Source organism: Cervus elaphus, chromosome 27 (assembly GCF_910594005.1).
Source record: "Cervus elaphus chromosome 27, mCerEla1.1, whole genome shotgun sequence".
NCBI classification, from domain to species: domain Eukaryota; kingdom Metazoa; phylum Chordata; class Mammalia; order Artiodactyla; family Cervidae; genus Cervus; species Cervus elaphus.
In genome coordinates, this window is record NC_057841.1 from 27,323,550 (window position 1) to 27,349,134 (window position 25,585).

The 25,585-nt window shown below is 37.1% G+C and overlaps 1 protein-coding gene across 16 annotated transcripts in view; it reads right to left on the reverse strand.

Annotated features, from left to right (window-relative positions):
- ASXL3 (ASXL transcriptional regulator 3) overlaps positions 1-25,585 on the reverse strand; it is a 189,979-nt gene that overhangs the window by 100,829 nt on the left and 63,565 nt on the right. For 14 of the 16 annotated variants that reach the window (XM_043889021.1, XM_043889020.1, XM_043889028.1 and 11 more), the window contains 2 exons: positions 17,316-17,424; positions 15,965-16,073 (listed from right to left, as the gene is read on the reverse strand). In XM_043889021.1, the coding sequence (XP_043744956.1) occupies positions 15,965-16,073; positions 17,316-17,424 (218 nt within the window). Of the gene's footprint in view, positions 1-15,964; positions 16,074-17,315; positions 17,425-19,966; positions 20,103-20,462; positions 21,270-25,585 lie in introns of those variants that run through there. The other 2 variants (XM_043889033.1, XM_043889035.1) reach the window with 2 other exon arrangements.

Below are 25,585 nucleotides of genomic sequence, written 5' to 3' on the forward strand. Positions count from 1 at the left end.
TTGTTTTAATGACAGAAAGTAATTAGGAAGACAAAATGAACACATTTTAGAAAATAACTGTTTGTTATTAATGCCAGGCATTTGACATACGTGACCTCATTTCATCCTCACAGCTTCCTTGCAAGACAGAAAAAGTGTCATCTCCACATTGGAGAGAGAAAAATGCAGCTCAGAAATGGTCATTCATGTGCCCACGGTCACAGCCAGTAGACCAGCAGAGCTGGGGTCCAAGGCCAGGTCCATAATCTTCCATTTAGAATATCTGGCTTTAAAGCCAAGAACTGATACAGAAAATTTGATGTCTAAAGAACATGTTGCATCATGTTGGAAGACCTGAAACAGGAAGTTAATAAGGCCACAAGGAACAAGATGTTGAGCTCTGATAAGAAAACACTGAGGTCAACTGGCCCAGAAAACATTAAGGTTGAAGTAACAAAAGGATGTGCCCAGATATCTAGGGAGAGTAATGCCTGAGTTAAAGATCAGGTGACTTTTTTCTCTTTGATACACTATGACATTTTTTGTTTAAAACAATCTAAATGTTCCAGTAAAGAAACATTTTATAATACTGCTTACATAAACTATGGCTTCCTGGCCTCTCTTCTTAAAATCATCACTTATTTGTACCTCTTTGCCAAAGCTTACTTATCAAGGAATATGAGAAATAACCATCAGCTTATATTCTAAAGATAAATTTATTTTTATACTGATTACATGGATGGCTTTTTTTTTTCAATATTCTGGAGTCAATAGGAAGTATGACAAACTAGAGAGATGAGAGGAAGGTGGTGGATACGATATATAATCCCAACTGAACAGAGCCAAATGGATGGAATGTGAGCCCAGCCAAAAGAAAAGTGCACATTAGCAAATACGTTTTACTACTTTCACATTCTTAAATTAGTATCACCACCTAAAAAATACAAACCTAAGGGTAGTTTAAAAAAACAACCAAAATGCAGCACATGGGTTTCAGGGAATTTGTAAAAAGCATCAGAATGCTCCTGGCCTACTGGACATCAAAACACATTTACCAATTTTCTCAGGAAATGATTTTATTCATAAGTGTTTCAAAGGTAAACTTCAATGCAGAGCAGGATCAAAAAAGCAACAATTACTGAATCAGTGTGGGTGTAATCAAAACCTTATGTCTTTTATGTTCTGACTGCTACAATAAGCAGTATACAATCAGCTGTCACTTCCTGGGGATAACAGGTATCTAAATCACAACCTGCTCTATTTGTTTCTGACCTAGGAAACCACAGGGTATTGTGATACCTATGTCGGTGTCAGTGTACATGCTGTATGGCTGTTTAAATTCACTACTGCATTGTGGTAAGAGTGAGTCATATGTATTTACACACAGTGTTTCCAAAAGAAAGAGTCGTCAACACATAGCCCGGAATTTCAGTTGGAGGGAATGACAATAAAACTGAAACAGCCTCAAGAAATACTGTGAAGTTTTTCCTCAATATGATTCAATTCCCTTTAACTCAATTCTGTTTTACTTCATCTTACGTTCCAGCCCAGACCCAAGTGAAGCATCATGAGAATTCCTTTACTACAGAGTCATTTTCCTCCCCAGTTCCTCTTTCTGAACTTGATCCTATTTCTCTGGGCCAAACTGGTTTCCCTGTAATTATTTATTTCTAATAAAATAAGTGCAGAATCTTAAATAAAGTAAATGGAATAGAAAATAAAATATATAAATGAGTATTCCTGTGAACTTAAAACTTGTTTATAAGGAAAAGTTCAAGAACAAAAATGAGTAGGACACAATATAATGCATGCACAGCCTTAAAAGAGTGTGTGCCTCTTTGTGTGTGTGTGTGTGTACTGACCATACAGACCCTAACCATGGGCATCTAAGTGATTTATTCATTCTTTGCCATGAGGGTAGCTGAATCTAAAAACACTCACTGTGTAGATGGAGCAGCAGTTGAACATACTCTTGCAAGATTCATATTCTGACAAAACACACAGTTTTCACTCTTACTTTATCCTTGCAGCTTTCTTAACAGATGTGATAAATAAATAATACAGGGCTTATTTTAAACAGTTGCCTGAATATTTATCTAAGGGGCTGAGTTTGGCCTCTGAAATACAAGCCAAAAAAAAATTAATGTTCAAGAAAGGGCCAGGGGAAATCCCCTGTATGTTGAAATTACAACAGGAGCCAGGAAACTGAAGAATTAGGACAGATGTTTTAGCCAATAAATATCTAACTCTGACATGCAGCTTAGAAGTGATATCTTCTTGGCATTCAGGACAGAATAGAAACTGTTTCTCTTTTTTTTCTTTCATAACTGTGCACTGGCACCGTCACAAAATGCATGCTAGGATTTTATACCTGGAAACCCCACAAGACTGCCTGCCCTACTTGTAGCTGGACAAACTGAAGACTAGAAAAAAAATGTTTTAAAAGGTACAGGAATATTATTTCTACGTTTTGCTTGCCTGCTAAAACTAGGCAAGCTAAAAACATAGCTAAAAGCTAATCTGCCAGTTTTTAATTCAGTTAATGGGATTTTCCAGTCGCTGTCACTCATCCACCTCTACTGTCATTCACACTCAGATTCCCAAACCCCTCCACCAAAATATTTTACTTAGAAGGCTCGGAACCAAAGGGATTACAGGTGATCACCAGATAGCTCTCAAGGCTAGAGGAACTGCTGAGTATGTCTCAACAAGACTGGATGGCAGCCTCTTTTCTCCAAGTCCCAAGCTGTCCCTTCCCCTCTCTCTTCTTTTTCATTCACCATTAGACCCAACAATGTGATAGAACTGGAAAATATGGACTAAAGCTCATACTTTGTAAGTGGGGCTGCTGAGAGTGGGAAATGACTGAGCGACTAAGCATAGCAAGGAGAGGAAGGCATGGGTGACATTCCCCCCGTCTAAGTACTAAGCCCCTGACAGGTATACAAGAGGGCTCTGAACTTTACATAAGACACAAAAACAGGAGAAAGGAGAATGTACTCTTTTATTAATATTTTTAAATTTTACATTAGTGTATAGCTGATTAACAATGTTGTGATAATTTCAGGTGCACAACAGAATGACTCAGTCACACATATATATGCATCCATTCTCCTCTAAACGCCCCCACCCCCCACCATCCAAGCTGCCAGCTAACACTGAGCAGAGTTCCCTGCGCTATACAGTAGGACCTTGTTGGTTATCCACTTTAAATATAGCCGTGTGTACTTGTCCATCCCAAACTCCCTTCCCCCGATAACTGTATGTTTGAGCAGAATGCAATCTTGACTTCATCTTTATTTCCAGTCTAACATCTGGTCATCTTCCCAACTCCCACCTCTCTGATTCAACCAGTCGAGATCTTGTGGCATTTCCTGAGCACACATAATACTTCGCTGTATTTGTCTCACTTGCTCTGACCGTCCCTCTTTCATCTTTTTGCCTAGCAAACTCATCTTGACAGACCGAACTCAAACAGCTTCCTCAAAGCTTTCCTGACTACCCCCTTCTCTGAGGAAGACTTACTCTTCCCCAACCCAAGCTTTCTTGGAACGTTGTGTTATGAATTCACGTCAGTCCCTGAGATACTGTTGCTGGCATCTGCCTTATCACTCACAGGCCCAGCAACTTGAATACTCACTTCTGTGCAAATACAGGCACAGAGCAGTTGATCCATGAATATTAATTAAACTAAATTGTTGGATTTGATTTTCATGAAATTTGTCTCAAGTATCTCTTTTCCATTTAAAAAAAATTTTTTTGGCTATACTGGGTCTTCATTGCTGTCCAGGCTTTTCTCTAGTTGTGGTGAGTAGGGGGTTATTCTTTGTTGAAAGTGCTTGGGCTTCTCATTGAAGTGGCTTCTCTTGTTGCAAAGCATGGTCTCTAGGCAATCGGGCTTCAGTAGTTGTGGCTACAGAGCACAGGCTCAGTAGTTGTGGTCCACGGGCTTATCTGCCCTGTTGCGTGTGGAATCTTCCTGGACCAGGGATCGAATTTCTGTCCCCGGCATTGGCAGGTGTATTCTTAACCACAAGACCACCAGGGACGTTCTCAAGTATTTCCTTCTAAAGTTAACTTTCAATTACTGTTTTTAACAAGAATTCATGGAAGGGAAAGTCAGCAAAGCACAGTTTGTTTTTTTTTTTTTATTGTGGAAAAGCATACGTACAAAAATGAATTTTTAAAATTTGAAAACGAATCTTTATTAAAAAATTGAAAATTATCCTAAGGTCAATTAGGGAAAATATGAAAACCAAACTGGAAAAAAAAAAAAACATCTTATGCAAGTCAGTGGGAGATGTCTGTGAAGTGTGAAAGCTAAAAGTGTTAGTCGCTCAGTCGTGTCTGACTCTTTGCGACCCCACTGACTGAGGCCCGTCAGGCTCCTCTGTCCATGGAATTCTCCAGACTACAATACTGGAGTGGGCAGCCTTTCCCTTCTCCAGGGGATCTTCGCGACCCAGGGATCAAACCCAGGTCTCCTGCATTGCGGGTGGATTCTTTACCATCTAAGACACCTGGGAAGCCCCACGACCTGTCACTAAATGTAGATATATTTCCTTCTGCCATCCTTACTCATTGACTTAATTTTAAGTCTTAATTTTAACCTCACAGTCCGGAGGTTTTGTGTGGTGAAATAAAAATAAGTATCACTGAAAAGTCAAAATTACAAATGACAATGCTTACTTGAAATGGCAGGAGCTATGCAGGGGCAGAATCACAAAACAGCCCAGGATGTGGGCACAAGAGAGTCAACGCAACAAAGATATTAATTGGCACATGTCTCATTCATCTACACACGAAGTGACTGGCTACTTGAGGTAACCAGGGTTCAAAGGGCTAATGAAGGCAGGGAAAGAAGCCTCCCTTGATGGATTTCATTTCTTTCAGTTCTTCCTCCAAATACTTCCTTTCAATTTTCTCAACAGACACTCTCAAATCAAAACAGTTTTCCATCAAAATGATCCTGTATACACTATAGGCTTAGCAGAGTTCTTCTAAACTACAAAAACTTAAATCAAATAGCACACGGTATGTGAGGATTAATAATGTGGCACACTGTTAGAATTCAATATCAAAAGTGGGATGGATCTTAGAGGGAGCTTAATTGTTTATTTATTAATCATTTATTCAATTGCAACACTTTTACTGAACACCTTCATGCCAAGGACCATATAAAATGCAGGGGTAACACAGTGACTATGACCTAAGACCTGACTTTGAGCCCTTAAGTTTTCTTAAAAGTAACTTTTTTCATAAAACAATGGTATCGGGCTTCCCTGGTGGCTCAGTGGTAAAAAAAATCCGTCTGCCAAGGCAGGAGGCATGGGTTCTGTCCCTGATCTGGGAAGATCCTGCATCCATGGAGCAACTGGGCCCCTACCACAAATACTGACCTGTGCTCAGGAGCCTGGGAACCACAAGAGGGGTCACCCTGAAGAGAAGCCTGCACGTGGCAACCAGAGCACAGCCCCCACTCACTGCAACTGGACAAACGCCCTCACAAGCAATGGAGACCCAGCACCGCCAAAAATAAATGAATGATTCAAAAAAAAGAAGGTTGAGAACTATTCATTCTGCCTGAGAAAAATCAACCCTACAAAGACCTAGCAGTGATAACTAAAATTTGTTTTAAAGGATCAATAAGTGGGTAATTCAAAATTATCCCCAGTTTGGCAAATAACCCCAAAAGTTTATGTTTGGATTGTGCTCTGTTTTATGTATCACACTTACATTTGAAATTGTGCATATCAGATATTCTGGATATACACAGCAGTAAAATATATGCCAAAAACTGTTGAAGATGACTTAATGACAACCAGACAAACTCATTTGATCCCAACTAAATATTTCCAGGACTCCATTTCTTTCAGGAAAAAGGCAACTCCTTAATCCTTTTTGGATCCAGACTGAGGAGAACCGCTCCTCTCAGAGAAGTCCTTATTCCAAGATACATTTAGGTATCTAGATTTAAACAATTTCCCTTGTTGCATTACAAGAAACAAAGGGTACAAGAGGTGAGAAATTAAACAGAGAAATAATAGCAATAAAATAATGGAAACAGCAATTTTCCCCTAAGACTTTCAAGGGAGACAGTATCTAAACGTTGTTAAGTATTGGTATTAGACAGTATTTGAACAACATTCTCTATGAATAAAATAAACTAGTATAACTTGGATGGTGACTTCAGTCATGAAATTAAAAGACGTTTGCTCCTTGGAAGGAAAGCTATGACAAACTTATACAGCATATTAAAAAGCAGAGACATCACTTTGCTGACCAATGTCCATAGTCAAAGCTATGGTTTTTTCCAGTAGTCATGTACAGATGTGAGAGATGCACCATAAGTAAGGCTGAGCACTGCAGAACTGATGCTTTCAAATTGTGGTGCTGAAGAAGACTCTTAAGGGTTCCTTGCACTGCAAGAAGATCAAACCAGTCAATCCTAAAGGAAATTAACCCTGAATATTCATTGGAAGGGCTGATGTTGAAGCTCAAATTTTTTGGCCACCTGATGTGAAGAGCTGATTCACTGGAAAAGACTCTGACGCTAGGGAAGATTGACGACAAAAGGAGAAAGGAGCGGCAAAGATGATTAGATAGCGTCACCGACTCAATGGACATCAGTTTGAGCAAACTCCAGGAGACAGTGGAGGAGAGAGGAGGCTGGTATGTCCATGGGGTCCCAAAGAGTCAGACACAACTAAGCAACTGAACAACAACAATAACAAACTAAAAATTTTACTATATAGTCTGCTACATTAGGTCAATGAAGTTCTTTACTTGGTCAGAAGAGGTCTGCAGAAAGGAGAGCAAAATAAACTATGAGGAAGAACGAATCAGATGGATTCATGATTATACTAGTCATGTGTATCAGTAAGAACGTGCTCTACAAGATGTAATCATGCCAGACACATTAATGATTTGGGTGGCACATATCACACACTACAAATGACGGTCTTCTGATATCCCAGACCTGGATGTATTGCAATTTCATTGCAATGTCCTCAAATAGTTCACAAACACATCAGTTTGTATCAGACCAAACAATGAATTTCTACAAGTAACTAGGAAGAACAGTTTACTCACTGAAGGTATTGGAATCCCTCCTAACCAGCACTCAATTTATCACCGGGACATTTTAGTTGGATTAGTACCTCTGTATATCTAGACAAGAAACTCAGATAAGAAAAGAGAAACAAAACCAGAAATAATAATATTTATTAGAAAAAGCATACATATCCTATAGGTACCAGTCTTTAACCACCTAATCCCTCCTATCATAGAACCGATACAGAATCCACTTAGAATTATGGAAAATAACACAATAAGCTGCTGTTGGGGGGGGGGGATATTAGAAGCTATTTCTCTTAGAACCCACAACACGTGTAATCTACATGGCAGCAAGTTCCTGCAACATCTGCTCAGAAATACAGCAACCCATCTAGAAAATGAGAAATAGAAAAAAGCAGCCAGAAAGAATATCATTGAAAGGTTGGTACAGGTCAAGGATAAGTGCTTCACTCATGGGCACCACTAATGACTTCATACTTCAACATATAAAGGGTAACTCCAGTGTATAAGAAAGGGAGTTAGACAAACAGATGGTTAACTGTTTGAGAAATGGTTATACACTGTCACTTTAGAGAAAAAAGAAAGAATTAATTATCTGACATGACTGAAAAAAGTACTTCATTTTAAAAGCATGGATTCTTCTTTCCTCTCTATCAATCACAAACTGTATCAATCAAGAAGAAATCTGACTCTTCGGGATGAGTAATTGTGAGAATACATTTAATTTTGGTTTTATTTGAGAGGGACTTCGCTTTTATCATGAGATCGTACTCTATTTCCAATTTTTATCTCTATATTATGAAATATTTCTCTCCTTGAACAAGAAGAGATGGGAAAGTACACTTAAATGGGTCCCTTTATCTGCCCTTAAAAACTTTTTTTTTTTTAACTCCATGACTCTTGGACTGTTAAAACTGACCAAAATCCATTTACACAAGAACAAAGTTCACGGTTCAAGGGGAAATATGTAAGAAAAAGAGGTCCCTAATGGGTAAAAGAAATGGAAAATAGTATCTATAAGTCATGTTTGAAAGAGCTGGGATAAGTTATTTGGAGAAGTTAAGATGAAGGGGGTGGGAGCTAAGATGATGCCCAGCTGTTCTCCATCATCAGAGAGGAAAAAAAGGAGAAAATTGGTTTAATTAAAAGCTCCAGAGATTTCAGCATAAGGAAAAAATTCTTGACTATAAAGGTTATCAGAAACACAAATATAAAGAAGACTGTGGGATTCCCATCCCTCTGGGCATTTACTATTAGAATAATGTCTACTTGAATCAACTGGTTTAAGTAAAATGCTGACATGAGAGAGGATCCAGGCCTCCGTGAACCTCTGAAGTCCCTCATACTTCCCCTGAACTGTGAAGGCTGTGGGCTGGGATGAAAGAAAGGAGAACGAGAAAGAGTGGGCAGAGGAAGTTTTATATCCTGCCAATGGTCATTTCTGACTGTGAAGAGTATTCTTTTTCCTCTGTTTTTTCTTCCATGTGTTACTAAAACAACATCATTTTCACATACTTAAGTTTCCCTGGGCCACCAGTGTAGAACAGGTGTCTCTAGGAGCCAACAAAGCTGTTAACGATAATGCAGACATTGGATAAAAGACAAATTCGCTCAACCTGAGAAAAATCAGGGGACCTGACACAGTCGCTGAAAGAATTCCTTCCCTCCTACAAGATTCTCAGGAATGGCTGTCAGGGAGAGATGGATGATGAACATAAAGAAGGCTCATGTGTCATCTGATGTAAAATCACATGTGAGCAGTCACAGACAAGCTCCTGAAAAAGCCCAGCAACACCAGACCAATACCACTGCGAGCAAAGACACCCAATTGCTGGGCGACCTCTTCAAAAGTTACTTGAACACATCCTTCACAGCTCCAGGGTGCACACATCCTCCTCTCCCACCCCTTGTATAAAACTGCCAGCGATAAACTGTCAGTGTGACTACTCCCAGAGGGCGCCGAAACCTTCATTAGTACCCTTCTCACTTCCTCCAGGAAGCTGCTCATCTGTGTGTAATTGATGTCTCAACTGAGATCCTATCCACACACTTCAGGCCATCTTAAAGCACTTTTCACTTTTGAAAAAAAGGCCCCTCAAACTGTGGCCTCTGAGCCAACGCAAACAAAGAGTGAGCTGAATAATGTTTCATTAAGTTAACATGACTCTGCCAAGAATCATACAATCAGAAACCCGCTTATAAAACTGGCCATAAGGAATAATGAAAAGGGACCACATAAAATTCTGTGAACGTTGGAATCATTATTCACCCCGGGATCTAAGGACTAAAACATAGGATGTGTGTTCTCTATAATCTTATTCCTTAAATAGAGACTTTGAAAATACTAATTCTCCAGCTAGAGTGCTGCTTCCTCCCTGAAAGCCATTAGGGTTAATAACAAGCGAAACCTTTTTTGATCTCTATGGATGAAAATTGTACATTCTCCAGTTTCCTCATTTTAAAAGATTAAGTAGGATGGCTGCTTTAGATTTTAAACATGAAATATATTAAGGCCACAAAAAGAGAAGCTTTTTTTCTTGTTAATAACAATTTATGAACAAGGGGAAGGAGGTGAAGACGATCTACTGATGATATCGTTTCTATAAAATATGTATGGTTTCCACAGCCAGCCACGTATTGCAAGTCAACTTAATATGTGTAAGCAAACTCATAATATACCAATATATTATGTTCAGAAAGCAACTCAGACACAAACATAAGCATAAATCTAAGACTAAAATAGTCCACAAAATTCTAAATATTTTCTTTGGGTGACATAGATCTATACTTTTACAGACATAAATGGTCATGGGTTGTCAACAAAGATATATATATCAAGTGATTCTCCTAAATCACTCTTTCACCTCTTGAGCTAAGCCTGTAAAATGTGAAAAGTTTACTTTCTTGAGTCTCTAATTCTTAGTAGCTTGAAAAACTATTTAGGAATCAAAGAAACCTAATGCACAGCTCTAGTTCTGTGTCTTGTCAATTCGAGAATTGAGAATATATTACCTTTCCCATACTGTAAAAAAAAAAAAAAATGCAACCAGACTTTAAAACAAAAGAACTTGGGGAAATGTCTATTGTTTAAAAACAAATCTGTTTTGCTGGCCAACAGACTGCAAGAAGAAAGCAAAAGCATTGCTGTTATTATCTTTACCTACAGATCCACATGTCACTGGAATCAAGCTGCAAGACTTCTTTCCGGTTACCAGCTTTTGTAAAGCACTTTCTTTTCAAATACTTTTCTGAGTATCCCGTTAGTGCTGTAACACATGTCAGCTAATCTCTGTTCATCTGAAATAACTCTATGGTAGCAGAGGCTTAGTCTCAGGACTGTCACAAGGGTATCTTACCAATTGATAGTTATTATTCACTTCAATACTGTTCACTCTTTCATATCCCAAAGGAGGAATGGGGAAAGGAGAAGAGAATAAAGATTTAAAAAACAGATGGTGGGACCCTCCTCTCCCCCTGCCCTCTCTCCCATGGCCCCTACAACCCCACACTTCCCCACCTTCCCTCTCCAATTATATTTTCAAAGCGTATTTGTACAGCTGTAAGAAGTGTGGAAATTATATCCAATCTAACTGCTGGTTCAAACACCTATTAGAAATAGAGTAAGTAAGGAAATCATCTAAACCAGTTCAGGTTCATGGCATTTATTACTGATTTGTAAGAAATCATGTGGTAGCCCACTCCTTCATTTGGATAAGCCGGTGGTTCCTCTTTGTCAAATTCTCAAGTTTAGCAGCAGAACAGAGTTGGACAACTGTTGCAAAGCTAAACTGCACCAGTTACTCCCAGGCTAAGAGTGTTCCCCCAAGGTTCCAGGCAGGGTCGTAGAGTGGTCAGAGCCTGGCTTTTGGGGTCACTCACATCAACCTGAGCATGCCACCTGAATGAAACACTGAACCTCTAAGTCTGTTTCCTTGCTGGTAAAAAAAAATAAATAAATAAAATTAAATTAAAAATATAAATAAACAAAATAAAAATCAAAAATAGAAAAATTCAACAAAATACAGCAACAGAGCCTAGGAAGTCTGACTGTCTCACAGGAGTGCTGTCAGCATTAATCAGTCTACATGTAAACAGTTCACAAAGGATAGGCGTTGTGAGCACTCAACATATTTTCAGTATCGAGGTTTGAAAATCTATCCTGGGGTTAATGGACTGTACACAGAAGTATATGGTATTCATATAGATAGGGAACACACTCGCTCTACAAGAAGCAATTGCGGTTTGCAATAAGATGTAAAAGTGGGCAAGTCAAGGAACACTCAAGGAAATAAGCTATTTACCATTCTTTCAGTGATTTCTCAAAGCAATTTCATTAGTACAACTTCAAAGGAGAGGCCAGGAAATCCAGTTTTGGTCCCATTAGCTGGAGATGTGTGGGTATGCATTCTCTGGTGAAGTACTCATTCACATTCCAAATTAGGGGAGTTTGCTTATCCCTGTTGTGGTTTAATTATTGCCTAAGTGCTTTCACCCTGCCCTGGACCCCTTCAGAACCACTAAAACCCTCCCACTCTTTCTTCTGAAAGTTGGGATTAGTCACTAGCAAAATCTGATTGACCTGGCCCTCGCCCATGGACACTACTTCCCCTGGAACCTTCTCAGGTAGCAGCCTGTGTCTTTCCCACACATCTTGTATTGCTGGGCCTGAAAATGGGACATGTGACCTCTATGCTCCTTCCTGCTCCTTAAATGCCTCCAGCATTGTATCTCCCGTCAACAGACTGTTCCTCCTTACTGTAATTATCTACCAACTCCTGGGTTACTCCCTTTCATCTCTGGAAGATTTTAGCTCCTAAATATCACACCCTTTCAATGCTAGTTCTATCATAACTGTCTGTTTCAATATCCACACAGATGATTCTCTACTATTTCAAGGCAGGGTTACCACCAGCCTTTACAACATCCTTGTGCGGATAAGAAAAGGCCGTATTTCCTCCATGTTGACCCTACTCCATGACAGGAAGTTGGGCAAAGGCAGGGGCTGCTCAATTTCAGTCACTGATGATCACCTTGGCCAGGACACTCTGAAGAGGGCCCACACTACCTAGCCATTCGTAACAGCCTTCAACCTCCCCTCCCTCTTTCTTCTCAGCTCAGACACACCTCCCATAATCCACCTTAACCTCAAGTTCAGGGGCTTCCCTGGTGGCTCAGTGGTAAAGAATCTGCCTGCCAATGCAGGAGATGGGGATTCAATCCCTGAGTTGGGAAGATCCCTTGGAGAAGGAAATGGCAACCCACTCCAGCATTCTTGCCTTGGAAATCCCATGGACAGAGGAGCTTGGCGGGCTACCGTGGGGTAGCAAAGAGTTAGACATGATTTAGCAATGAACAACAACTACAACCTCAATTTCACATATTCCACTCTTATATCACCTACCCTTCCAACTCATTTCCTCTTGAACACCAAATCAAACAATTCTTCCTCCCTAAGGAGACCTCCACCTCCTCCTTCATGCCATTCCTCACACAAATGTGCCTTTGCTCAACCCCCACAACCAGCTTAAATTCCACAGAGATGGATCTTAATGCTCCATGTCATGCACCCTCAACTCCTGCGCCCCTCCCTGGCTTCATCATTCACTCCTGGCAAAACCCCAGTTCTGGTCCATTTCAACATTGTGTCTACTCTGCACCCACAGAGTGGTCATGAACACGACCAGAGGAAAAATGCACAAGCATGCTGGCTGTTCTCACATTAAATTCAGGATCAGCAGTCTCAGAACTGTCCTTAATGTCAGACCCAAGACAAACATTTTCTATCTTCTCCTTAGATCTACAGAGCTACCTCTCCATCTTCACCCAGGGCTGAAGAACTGATTTCCTATTTCACGGAGAAAAATGGAGCATTAAGAAGTGAACTTGTGTAGCCCCTCCCCATATACTCACCTACCTTCATTTCTATCCAGCAGCCTCATTTTTCCTATTGCTTCCTTACAGCACTAGTCAATACTCCTGAAGAGTGCCAATCTCTTCATCTGCTTCACAGATCTCCTTCCCTCTCATCCAATCAAGTACATGGCAACAGGACACCTGCCTCATCAAAACCTCTTCAACTGCATTTCTTCCCAGCAGTACATGGTCGTTCTCACACTTATCTCTCATATTCAGAAACTTTCCTTTCTTCCACTTTCTTTTGCAGCCATGTCCCCATCTCACTCCTTCCCTTTATCTCAAAAAACCTTGAAAGAACTGACTGCATTTGGGGTCTCCCAATTTGTGTTCTCCCATTCTCTTGAACACACTCCATTCGTGCTTGTGGTCTCACTGTATGATAAAAACAGTCATTGTCAATAACCTCACAAAACTAAATCCAATGTTTTTCCCTCGGCCTTCATTGTAAGTTGACACAGAGAGAGCAATTGACATGTTTGACTTACATCCTCCCCAGACCCACTTTCTTCACTTTGTTTTCAGAACAGACAACATAAGTTGTCTGTCCACTTATCCTCTGTCTCATTTGCTGGTTCCTATAATCTCTCCAACCTCTTAAATTTCAAGTACTCTAAGCTCAGTCTTTGAGCCTCTCCTCTTTTCTATCTGCCTTCAATTTCTTGATGATTTCATCCAGTTTCTTATCTTTAAAGCTCATCTATAAACTGACCACTTTCAAGAGTATATTTCCAGCAAAGTCTTTCCCATTAATCTAAGACAGATAAGTCCAGTTATTTAACATATTCACTTGGATGCAGAAAATTAATTTCATGTTTAATATGTCCTACACTGAGCTCCTTTGTCACCATCCCCCACCCCAAACACTCTTGCAGGTATTCCATCTAAGTTAAATAGTTCTACTTGCTGACACTCAAAACTCTGAACTCCTTTCTTTATCTCATAACTACCCTAATTTCAGCAGTTCCTATTGGGTCTACCCTAGAATTCAATTACTTTTCATCACTTTCATTGCTACTCCTGTTATTTGAACTCCATCATCTCTTATCTAGATTACACCAATAGCTTTCTAACTCGTCTCCCCCTTTCTGTCCTTGTTCTCTTATATATGGTTTTTTTTTGTACTTAGTGATCCTACTAAGGCCTGAGATCATTGTCCTTCTAGCTCAAAACCCTGCAGTGGTTTAACATCTCACTCAAAACAAAGTTTGGTGTCATGGCACTCCATAACTTCTTTGAAACTGTATCTTACCATCTTCTCCCTTGCTCACTCTGGACTCCAACCACACTGACCTAATGTTTCTGGAACATTCCAGGCACTCTCCTGTTTTAAGGCCTTTATAATTGCTGCTTCTTCTGTCCAGAACTCTCTCCCATCAAATGCCTGCTCCCTCACTCCCATGGGTCTTTTCTCAGATGTACCTCTCTCTTGTTCTTATCTCCTTATTTAATTGATTTTGCCCCATAACACTTGACAGCACTAAATAAGCTGTAAATTTCACATATTTATCTTGCTTATTGTCTCTCTCTCTACCAATATAAAATCCACGAGAGGTCTTTTTCTGTTCTTCTTTTTAACTGCAACAACTATAATGTTGAGAACAGTACTCGGCACATAGCAGAAACTCAATATATATGTTGATATACATTAACCGAAAGGAGGTGGAGAGAGAGGAAGGATGCAAGTGTTCGTGCAAGCATGCAGTACAGCAAGAGAACCCAATAAGATTCCTATTCAGCCACTGAAGGAGAAGGGTGTGCCCCATTCACTAGCCCTTCCAGAAATCCAGAAATTGTCATGCATCTCTGCTCTGTTCTCTTTCTAAACACAAGGACCTGCCAAAGTTCACAGCACTACCATAATAGTGGTGGGGGGTTTAGTTGAGTTTTCAAAAGGTACAGGAGGAATAAGGACACCAAATTAAATGAAAGCTGGTTTAAAAAAAAAAAGTCTACAAAGCTGATTTCAGCCATTTTACTAAGACAAGAATCTGTGTTTCCTATAATAATTCAGCACCTTGGCTACAGGTCAGATGGCTCTGGAGCAAAATCAGCCTCTAGGGGACTATCAGAAAGACACCAGTTTAAAGGGCAGGAGTGGCTAGTCAGAATACAAAGGGACTCCTACGACCATTAATAAAATGAATGGCTTTGGGCTATTACTGAAATACGATATTTCTGCAAGGATCCTTTAAGGTTTGTTTGTTTAATGGTAATTTACTGATTTCTATGAGTCCACCAACACAGACATTAATGACACAGTCTTCCTCTCAAATCACGATCTGGGTCCACTTGGGGGACCAGTGAGTTAGGTTAAAAAAATAGAAAAGAACAGCAGTTTTTGTGGAGCAAAGGTTTGCCAAAACTGCAGTACAGAAATTACATACACCAACAGATCATAATGCAAATGTCTTGAGAAAGTTAAAAATGAATCCACATGGACAGAATTCAAGTGGAAAATGCCCCCTTAGAATTCCAGAAGGGTTGTTCACTTTTCAAAAGCATTTCATAAGAATATAACTCATTTGGTCCCTGTTTCACTGTGAGGAATGTTAACATTAAACTTAATTTATTAAAGACAAACCTAGGAACAAAGTTCTTATAAAATTACTTGGGTTCACAGAAAAAAATCAGCACAATCAGAAACCAAACATCATCTCAAGCCTCACATAAGGATTTTTTTTTTTTTTCACATAAGGATTAAACCACAGCAAACCTCAGTAAGACTCTCACCTTGCACAAGAAATACAATGATAACACTCAAGAGTACTATGCAGGGCAATCCATACTGTTAAAAAGCAAAATAAAACAAAAAGCAAACAACTGAATACTTTTCTTAGGTGCTAACCTTTAGAATCAGAATTGTTTAATGATAAAAGGTGGCAGAAACTTAAAATTGTATCAATAATGGTAGGGAATTCAATTAGCAAGTTACTGGAACTCTACATAACCTTTAAGAGAACAGGATTTCTATCTTGAAATCTGCCACACTTACCTCCATTTCCTTCCCCATTGGCATTGGCCTCCGCCATCTCTGAGCCATCCAATTCAGACTCACAGCCTAAATCCAAAGTTCCATCAGCTGAGCATGATGACTCCTCTTTCTATATTATTTTAAAAATAATGATTTATGGAGATGTATTAGCAACGGAAAACGCTCAAAATACTTCCAGAGCCCTAAGGAGTTATCAAAGTTACTTGTGATTTTAAATTGCAATACTGATTTATTTTTTAATTTAAAACCACTCCTTGGAGGGGGGTGAGTTACTGGGAAAAGCACACTGCCATAGTTAATTTTGGGAGGAGATAACCTTTAAAATCTACACAAAAGACAAAGTTTCTTTTTTGCCATATGTTGTTTCTGTTCTTCTCAATTCTACCATCTTCATTTTAGAAAATGGCTTTACAACTTGGATGTAATCATAAATTAACCCCCAAGTAGCTACAAAAACTAATAAATAATACAAGTCTTTTGATTAACTTGTATTATTTTCTGAAACACACACATAGAACAAGAGCCTGATGCTTAAGAGCTGAGAAAGAATCCCCAATTCTTTGCCAGGTATAACTTTTAACATTAAAAATAAAACAGAAGAAACTTCTCAAAGGAAATTAATGAATTTTAAACGTACCTCATCATTTACTAAAGCTGATACTTTTTTTAATTTATAAGAAAATACACTGATTTTGCATGTTCTAAGTTATGCAGCCATTTGTATCAGCTTTTGTCCTCTGGAATTTGGCATCTTACATGGCATTTTCATTCCAGATGTAAATGGAAATTACACTAAAACTATTAAGACTTGGTTATCTGAAGCTTTTAATTTCTCTGTTCTCATGCAAGTAAAAGCTTTTATTAGTAAAAACTTCCTTGAGATCACTGTTTCTTTCAAATTTGAATAACATTTAAAACACAAATTTTCAAGAGGAATGGATACATTTCTTATTTTTATAAAAGACAGACATACAGGTGTGAAGCCGGTATATCAATGTGTAATCATCAAATCAAACAATTTTTTTGGCAACTGTGATCATCTTAAAACTTTTGGCTGATGAACCATGGCGCTCCTCCATGTAAATTTTTAAGAATCAAGAATTTCAAGGAAGCCACAACCATTTTCCATTACTATATGTTAGAGTGAAACCACAGATATGCTTTCTTTAAAGAAAAATGTCATTGTTTATTCTTAATACAAAATCATTTTTAAAGACATCTGAAAACATTTAAAAGGCAAAGGGGTCATTCTACCCCTCACCCAAATCTAATTTTGTTTACCTTCACATGTCTGAATAAAGGCATGATACATAGTAATAATAGACATAATATGCAGAACAGTCCAACTTACTTTGAGAGCATAGAGGCCTGACTTCCCAGGGATTTTGAAGAATGTTCCATCCCCGATTCGCGTGTTAGTGTGAAGCATTGCATTCAGACAGGCTAATGGAGAAGTTCCACTAGAAAATAGAAGTGTGCAAAAAATGAAGCAGTCTGAGATGCAGTTTCTGGGGCAAAACCGTTCTCAGTCTCTTAGGGAAAAAAAAAAAAGACCCTCTTGCATGCCTTTTTAAAATATCCCCCCAACCCCGAAAACATCTACATTACAATAACAGGCCAGTCCAGTTTTGCCAAAGTTAATCAGATGCATCTGTCTTATAGGCTTCAGGCAAAAGTCTCCTGAATTGAAATTATGCTTTTATTCATAAAGCAACCAACACTATATTTCAAAGAAACCAAAGCCCAAACGTTTATGTGGTGTTATTTTGCAAATAATACCATGAAGCCTCAGGTTTTAAATATTACAGACAACTTGATGGTTGCACTTGAATGATCAAATAAACCAAGTTCAAGGACAGCTCCATCCTATAGGTTGAAAAGCAACAAAAGAATAATAAGAAACCAGGGAAGAACTGATTTAAAATTACAAGTATTTAAGTTACTCATGGGATTGCACTTCTCACAAGGCCAAATAAAAATCTATATCTGTGCTTCTTCAGTGACATTCTTTCCTCAGCTCTTTATTTGTCAAATAAAGAAAATATGTGTTTGGGAATCCTACCCAGCTAATGATGATGTTCTGCAGTAAAGAAGTAAGTGACTTTACTATGAAAACAGATTTTTTTAAAGGAATCAAACAGTATTAAATATTGATTAAAATATCAAAACACATGTGTACAAACATCATTGAAATGTATTCAAATAATTAAAAAGATGTTTATGAAATGTACAATACATATGTATTTTCTGGGGTAACTTTAGAACTTCTCTTGTGTTTTGTTTGTAAACTGTTATTTCTGTATATTAGAATTTAGAGGTAGAACTGTTACTTGCATTTACTTATGTTTCCATATATACTTTACTTCCTAATATGCTATAAGATCAATATTTGGTTGAATCAATACAGATTAGAAACCCTACTCCCCATCTCATTCACCTAGTTAGGGTTCTGGATATATAATCCTAGATATCCTTGGACAAGAGAACCTTTAGGATATCAAGGTTTCGAAGTTTGAATTTCTGTGATAGAAACATATTTTTACGTGACTAAACTAAAAGTGTTCTAAAAACCAAGACTGTCCCATCTCTTACTTACTACGAATGCTCACTAATAAAATGAAAAAAGCTAAATTTGCTGAGTTGCCACAACACACTTAATAGCCAGTCAGCATATATACACATCATGGTCATAAAGCTTTATAAGTATTCTAATAAGAACACTTTATTATTTTAGGAAACAGTTTCTCTATGCCAACACATCAGTATGATTCCATCTGGTCTGACAGGAAGCAAGAGCCCTAGTATAAATCTGGTCATAGAACAACACGGAACAGCGAGGTACACATGGCAACAATGCTGGGAGTTTATGTAACAAGCTTTCCTCTCGAAGCTTCTACAAGCCTCCGGACCTCATTTCATTATTTTTCCTCACAAAAGATGTTCTGCGCATATGTAAAGTGGGCCAAGCCTTCCTTATAAAGTAAAATACATTCATCTCCCAGAAATAGCTGTCCATGAATAAATTTCAGATAAACAAGGCTATACATGTTACACTGAACACTGTAAAATATGTATTTTTATCATTATTCTCTTCAGAAAAAGCACAGACAATTTGAAGCTGGGAATTATTATACCAGATTTGTGGAGCTTTAATTTGGCGAAACTGTCAGAAACACAGATTTTTCTGGAGGGACCTGGCAAGAAAATGCTAGCACTACAAGTAAAATAGAACCCTATACATATAAATGAAACAATGTAGCTGGTTTTAAAATATAAAACTTAATAATACTAATTGTGCACCTTTCAAACCTCACCCACATTCTTCCTGTTCTTCTTTGCTAAGGTCCTAATACACACAATTTCAAGAACTCAGATTTAGCATTTTAGAGAATACAGATTTAAAGACAACTAAAAGATACTGAACAAACATAATTTAATATCACTATAATTTACATATTCTAAGGTACAGTAAACCAAAGATAATTGTGGAAGATAAACTGACTACTAAATAGCGGTTTAATGCTATGCCTGCTTCAAATATAAGTGGTAATACCCAGTTTCATATAAATAATAAGTTCTGTTGAATATGAATATATTATTAAATTATATTGTTTAATAACTCAATAAATTCAAGATTTACTGTGGAAATATTTAAAAAATACATAATTTACAATCACATGACACAGATATCCAAAAGTCTCAAAGACTACTGTAATTTTCCCCAAAACAAACAGGAAATCCGCTTTATTTTAAAGCTATACATTTGCATTTCAGAAGAATTAAAAATATTTTGCAATCAAATGTAAACTTTACTACTCAGGCTGATTAGTCACTTAGTTTTAAACATATCAATTGCATTTCTTCATAGAAAAAAATCAATTTAAACGGCCCATTCATTTAAAAACTGCAAAACTTTAGCACTGAAAGATGAAGTACTTACTAGAAAGTAACTTTCATCCACTGCATATATATAGGAAAGTGAATTTTAAAAATCTTTCATACCTTTACTTATTGCTATCATTCTCAACATTTCCACAGAGTCTAGAAATTATGGACTGCTTTCCCTGAAAAAGGGAATGTCCTAAGTAACTGCCATTGAACAAGAATAAATAAAAGTCTCATTGATGTATTTCTATTATTTTAATATTCAGAAAAAATAGATTCAGCAAGTATACCTAGGCCAGCTTTAAGAAAGGTATAAATATATATTTATATATCTGTATATATTAAAAAACACAATGTCTTATTATGGGTGTGAAAAAAGATGAGGCAAATATGTGTTAAAAGTCTGTATTCTTAGAGAGCATAGACATCTTCTATGTAACATTCCTTATTTTTAAATTAAAAAATATTTACTCACAATGTGAGTTAATTGCCTAAGTCAGAATCTAAAAGCAAAAATTCTGGAATAGACTATGTATCTGTGTATATTGTATATGAAATAATAACACATCAACACTTTAATTCAAAAATCTCTAAAATTTCAAAAGTTACTTACTTTCTAAAAGGATGAATTGGAAGAATTGCGATATCCCAATTTATAAAAAGAGAAAACAAAGAAAAAAGGGAAAAAAAGTTAGTTTTCCAGCTTAAAATGCAATTCTACATCTCACTATTTCAATAAATAAGACAGCATACAAGAAACACACCAAACTCTTAGATTTGGCTGTAAACTCTGGAGGACTGGAGTAAAAGGTGAATTCCACTTTCTTCCCTACACTTCCATAATGTTTTCATTTTCTCCACAATGCTCATATATTGATAGCTCCATATTAGGAATATAATTAGAAATAAACAATCAGGACACTATTTGTCCCCACTTCCTTTCTTTCTGCCATGCCCTGTAACCGGGCCCTTCCCTATACACCTGCCAGGGTAGATATACAGCTTCTTCTATTTGTTTGTCTTCCTCCCTAGGCTGTAGGGCTGTGGAACCCTTCTGGCTTGTTTTCATTTCCCACAACCCCTGAAGCAGAACGGGGTGAAATTTGGAGGCAGGGGAGCAGGCATAATTTAAACTGTCTAGACATCAAAGAACCCCCAGAGATGCTTTGCAGAGCCCCAGTGCTGTGTGAACTACAGAAAAACCGTTGCTTTATCACATCAAATTGTTGACAGAACATATAAAATTTTACTAATAGTGCACACTTGGTGAAGAGAATGGATAGCCTGTCTATTTTAATAATTTTAAAAACCAGAGAAAATACCTGGGGAATGCAATTGGAAGGATATTTAGATACGACAAAGAAAACGTCATTCCTTTCCATAGAAAATTAATAATGCTTTACAAGGCAATAATTAAGTAATCCAAATCTTAAGCTACTTTATTTTACTAAGCATCTCTTCATAAAAATTTCAGATGAAGCTATTTCCTGAAAACAGTTTTAAATCTTGCTTTGTAATTTGGGGAACATCGAAAAAAGTAATCCTAAACAACGTTAAGTCTAAAAATTCAACAGATTTAAGGAGTGATTATTAAGCAGCATTATTCATCAGTTATTGTGCTAAGTCCTACTAATACAAATTAACTGAACCAATTTTATATTCATTCTTTAAAATAAATTAATAATGCTTCAAGTATTTTCAGTGTTGAGAGCCAGGAGAAAATGTCTTAATTTTAAAGAATATATTTTTAAGAGAAAGTTATGTGGACCTCTTAGATGGAAGTAATGTTTCAGTTCTTTATACAGAATATTAGTGTTCATTATGTGAAAATTAATTGTTTACTTAGGATTTGGTCATTTCATTTTATATATGTTATACTTCCCAAAAATGTTTTTTAAAATATTGAAAAACAAGTAATGCACCCTTGGCTTTATGCATGTGTTTACATATTCAATGGGCAAGTCACTACTAGTAGAGAAGAAAAAGCTATTTCTACCATGGAACGTGGAAAAGTCCTAACCACACATACGCGCAGTTTATACCAGTTGATAAATCAGTAACCTAGATGATTAAAAACTATCCTAGAAAGTCAAGGCCAAACGAACTTCTTTTTATTTTTTTGAAAGGCAAATATATTAAGCATTTATTGAGTACATCATTATTTTTTTACTTAATTTATTTATTTTAATTGGAGGCTAATTAGTTTATAATATTATAGTGGTTTTTGCCATACATTGACATGAATCAGCCATGGGTGTATATGCAAACTAACTTCTTACTCTGAGAAACAATACTGTTAGTCTGGAACCCTTGAAAATAATTGGAAAAAAAACTTGAAAGTTAGAGTCCTATATACATATACATTATCTGAAGAAGCTCAGCACACAGAATATTAGACCAAAAAAGGACCCACAGAAAGTCTGAAATTTGATTTGGATGATGAGGACAGCATCTCAAATTTCACAGTACCTCTTAGATCACTAGTGAAAGTTTTTTAATGGGCACTGACTTATGACAAATAACAAAGATTAAAGTTATAAAATGTAAGTTTGATTCCAAGTTTTGCAGGTGTAACTGAGACTGCGGTTAAGAATCTCACTGTAGTCAACTAGCTAAGAGATACGGCTGAAATCTAAATTCTACTCTGATTTCAAACCCCACATAAACATACAAAAATAAACAGGAACAACCAATTAATTCAAGAGATGAGTCATTTAAAAGGAAGATATTTTGCATATTTCTTTATAAAGAATACCTACATGCTTTTCATTATTCAATGTGTCTGTAGGGTAAAATTGGAAACATAGTCCCAAGTACTCTTTTACTAGGTATGGATATTGAAGCAAAAAATAATTATCAAGCGACATATGTTGTACAATTCTTAAATTTAGAGAAACAGTTTCAGACTCCAAACCTAAAGACACATCTCTGATAGGCTTGAACAATGTAAAATTATATTCTTTGGGGAATATAAACAGGCATTTGAACTTATTAGACCTTTTATCCACTTTATGGACACAACGAAGCTACCACTAGATAGACTACAGTGATTCCTATAGTCATATTCACTAAACAGACCTTTTGTTTTAGGAGACAAGAATTTCAAAACATCAATACAAGGACAAAAGTTTGCTCAGTATTATTTTAGAATAGTATCTACAAGGAAAATTAAGAAATAGTCCTATAAAAATGTAAGCTAAAGCATATAATCTAAATTATAATTTTTAAAGACCTCAAAGTAAAATATGAGGTGAACTGGTTATCTTTGATTATAGACATTAAGGGAAGGTTATACCCATGGATAGCTGGGTACCAGCAATTGTATGCGTGTCGTGACAGGCCACATTACACTGCTACACTAGGAAAGGCAATTCGGTACAATGATCAAGACTCTGGCTTCTGGAGCCAGTTAGCCCGAGTTCAGCTGAGCCTAGACCATTTACTAGCTCTATGACTTTAGACTTCATTTCTATGGGTCTCAGGCTTCACAACTACAAAATGTGGATAACAAAAGTCACTATTTCATAGGGTATTATTCTGAAGATTTAATGAGTTGAAATACATAAAACACCTAGAATTGTGTCTGGTATATTGTATGTGTTTAAAAATTATAGTTATTACTATGTATAATAATAATGAATTATTATGAAAGGAAATCAACTCTGAATATTCACTAGAATGACAGATGCTGAAGCTGAAGCTCCAATACTTTGGCCACCTGATGCGAAGAGCCGACTCACTGGAAAGACCCTGATGCTGGGAAACATTGAGGGCAAGAAGAGAAGGGGGTAAGACAGGATGAGATGGTGGGATGGCATCATTGACTCAGTGGACATGAGTTTGAGCAAACTCCAGGAGATAGTGAAGGACTGGGAAGCCTGGCATGCTGCAGTCCATGATATCGCAAAGAATCAGACACAACTTAGCAACTGAACAACAACAATTATGATAACTACTATGCCTCAAAGTAGCCAACATCTAGAGATACAAAGGATAGCAAATGGAAAGAAATTATATATTCTGTAGCTTAAAGAACTGATTCAGGTAAAATTTTGTTTAATTTCATTTTTGTTTCATAGCAAAAATAAGTGAAGATATGCAAGTGTATATACATTTTTTTCCCATAGCCCTTCACATGTGATTAATGCTGAAAATAACTTATTTAGTAGAGAGAAAAGATGCTAAAAATATCTATTATTATAGATGCCATTTATTGAGCATCTCTAATGTGACTGGGCTTTTACACTATTATTTATACTCCTTACAGTCCCCATAAAATGTAAGCATGATCCCTAGTTTTACAGATGAAACCAAGGCTGAGAGGTTAAGACTCAGAGTGTAATCAAGTAACAACTAAGTGATACATTTTAAATCCAAATTCTACTCTGATTCCAACACCCATGCTCTTTGGACAATCCCCAATTCTTTGTCTACAGAGTTGTTTCTTCCATTTAACTAACCTTGGATACCACAAGTGAATATATAACACTTGAGGAAAACACACAAAGGAAAGCCAGATGCCAGAAAAGAATAAGATGTTGGCTTCATCTTCACTTAATATTGTCTATAACAATGACTCCCCTAGGGTAAATTCCAAATAATATAAAGAACCAGGTTACAGAAGATGACATTGTTGGTTGTCTTGTTCAGGTAACGCTACCCTATGAAAACGAAGGAAGAAAGACCTTTGAGAGAATATGGTTAAGAATTCAGACCCATAATTGAGATGCCTCTTTGCGGAACTAGATCATTAAAGAATAACACAATCCATTAGTTGAATAAATATTTATTGAGCACATTATATATGTGAAGCTAATCTTGAAATAAATTTGCACTCTTGACAGTGCTTTGCACAGAACAGAAATGTAGGCTGGGCTGAACTGAATTCTCTGAGTACACATGAAATGACAAGGGATTCAGGAGAAAGGAGCCTTGAGGCATGTGCCACAAAACGAAGAAAATCATTTGGAATTTAGATGTTATCCCTAATTTATTCTAAGGAGGCACTTGAGATGCAATCATTTGTGGATTTATTCTATCACCAACTCCAGCGCAGAGGCAGCCAACCCATTGTCTTTGATGGCTCTTCAGGACTTTATACTATTTCCCTACAACTGTAGTCTCAAACAGAGTAGCTTCACTTAAGCCAGAAAAACCACATATCTTCCAAAATAAAACAACGGATTTCATATATTAAAGAACAGCATTGCAAGTACAATTGGTATGATAAAACAGGTTCATATCAAAATGTTAATTTCTGTATTCTACTTGTAGCTATTTATATTCATACTCTCTCATTGTGTTAGTAGTGGCCAATACCATAGCATTTCTGAATGTGTGCTATGGGATGTTAGTTCCAAGTGATGCTCAAAAAAACTGTCAAAGGAGTTTCAGAAAAAAATGCATTCTCCTCTTGCAAACTCAGCAAATACATTAACAATGTATACTAAAATCTCTGAAAAATCTTACATAACTCCAGAAACCTGCTTAACTCACTGTTTCCTAAGCATATATAATTTAAAAATCTTCTCCACAATAGTATGTAGCAACATCTCTGATTATAGTATGCCAAGAAAAATACTTGAGGAAATGCTGAACTATATTTATGGTTAGGGTCATGACGAAATAGTACCTAGCGGTCATATTCCCAGGAACATTTAATTTTATTAGCAAGATGCTTAAAAATTATTTGAAAGGTATATAAAATAGTTGTTTCTCTGTGAAAAAATGACAGAG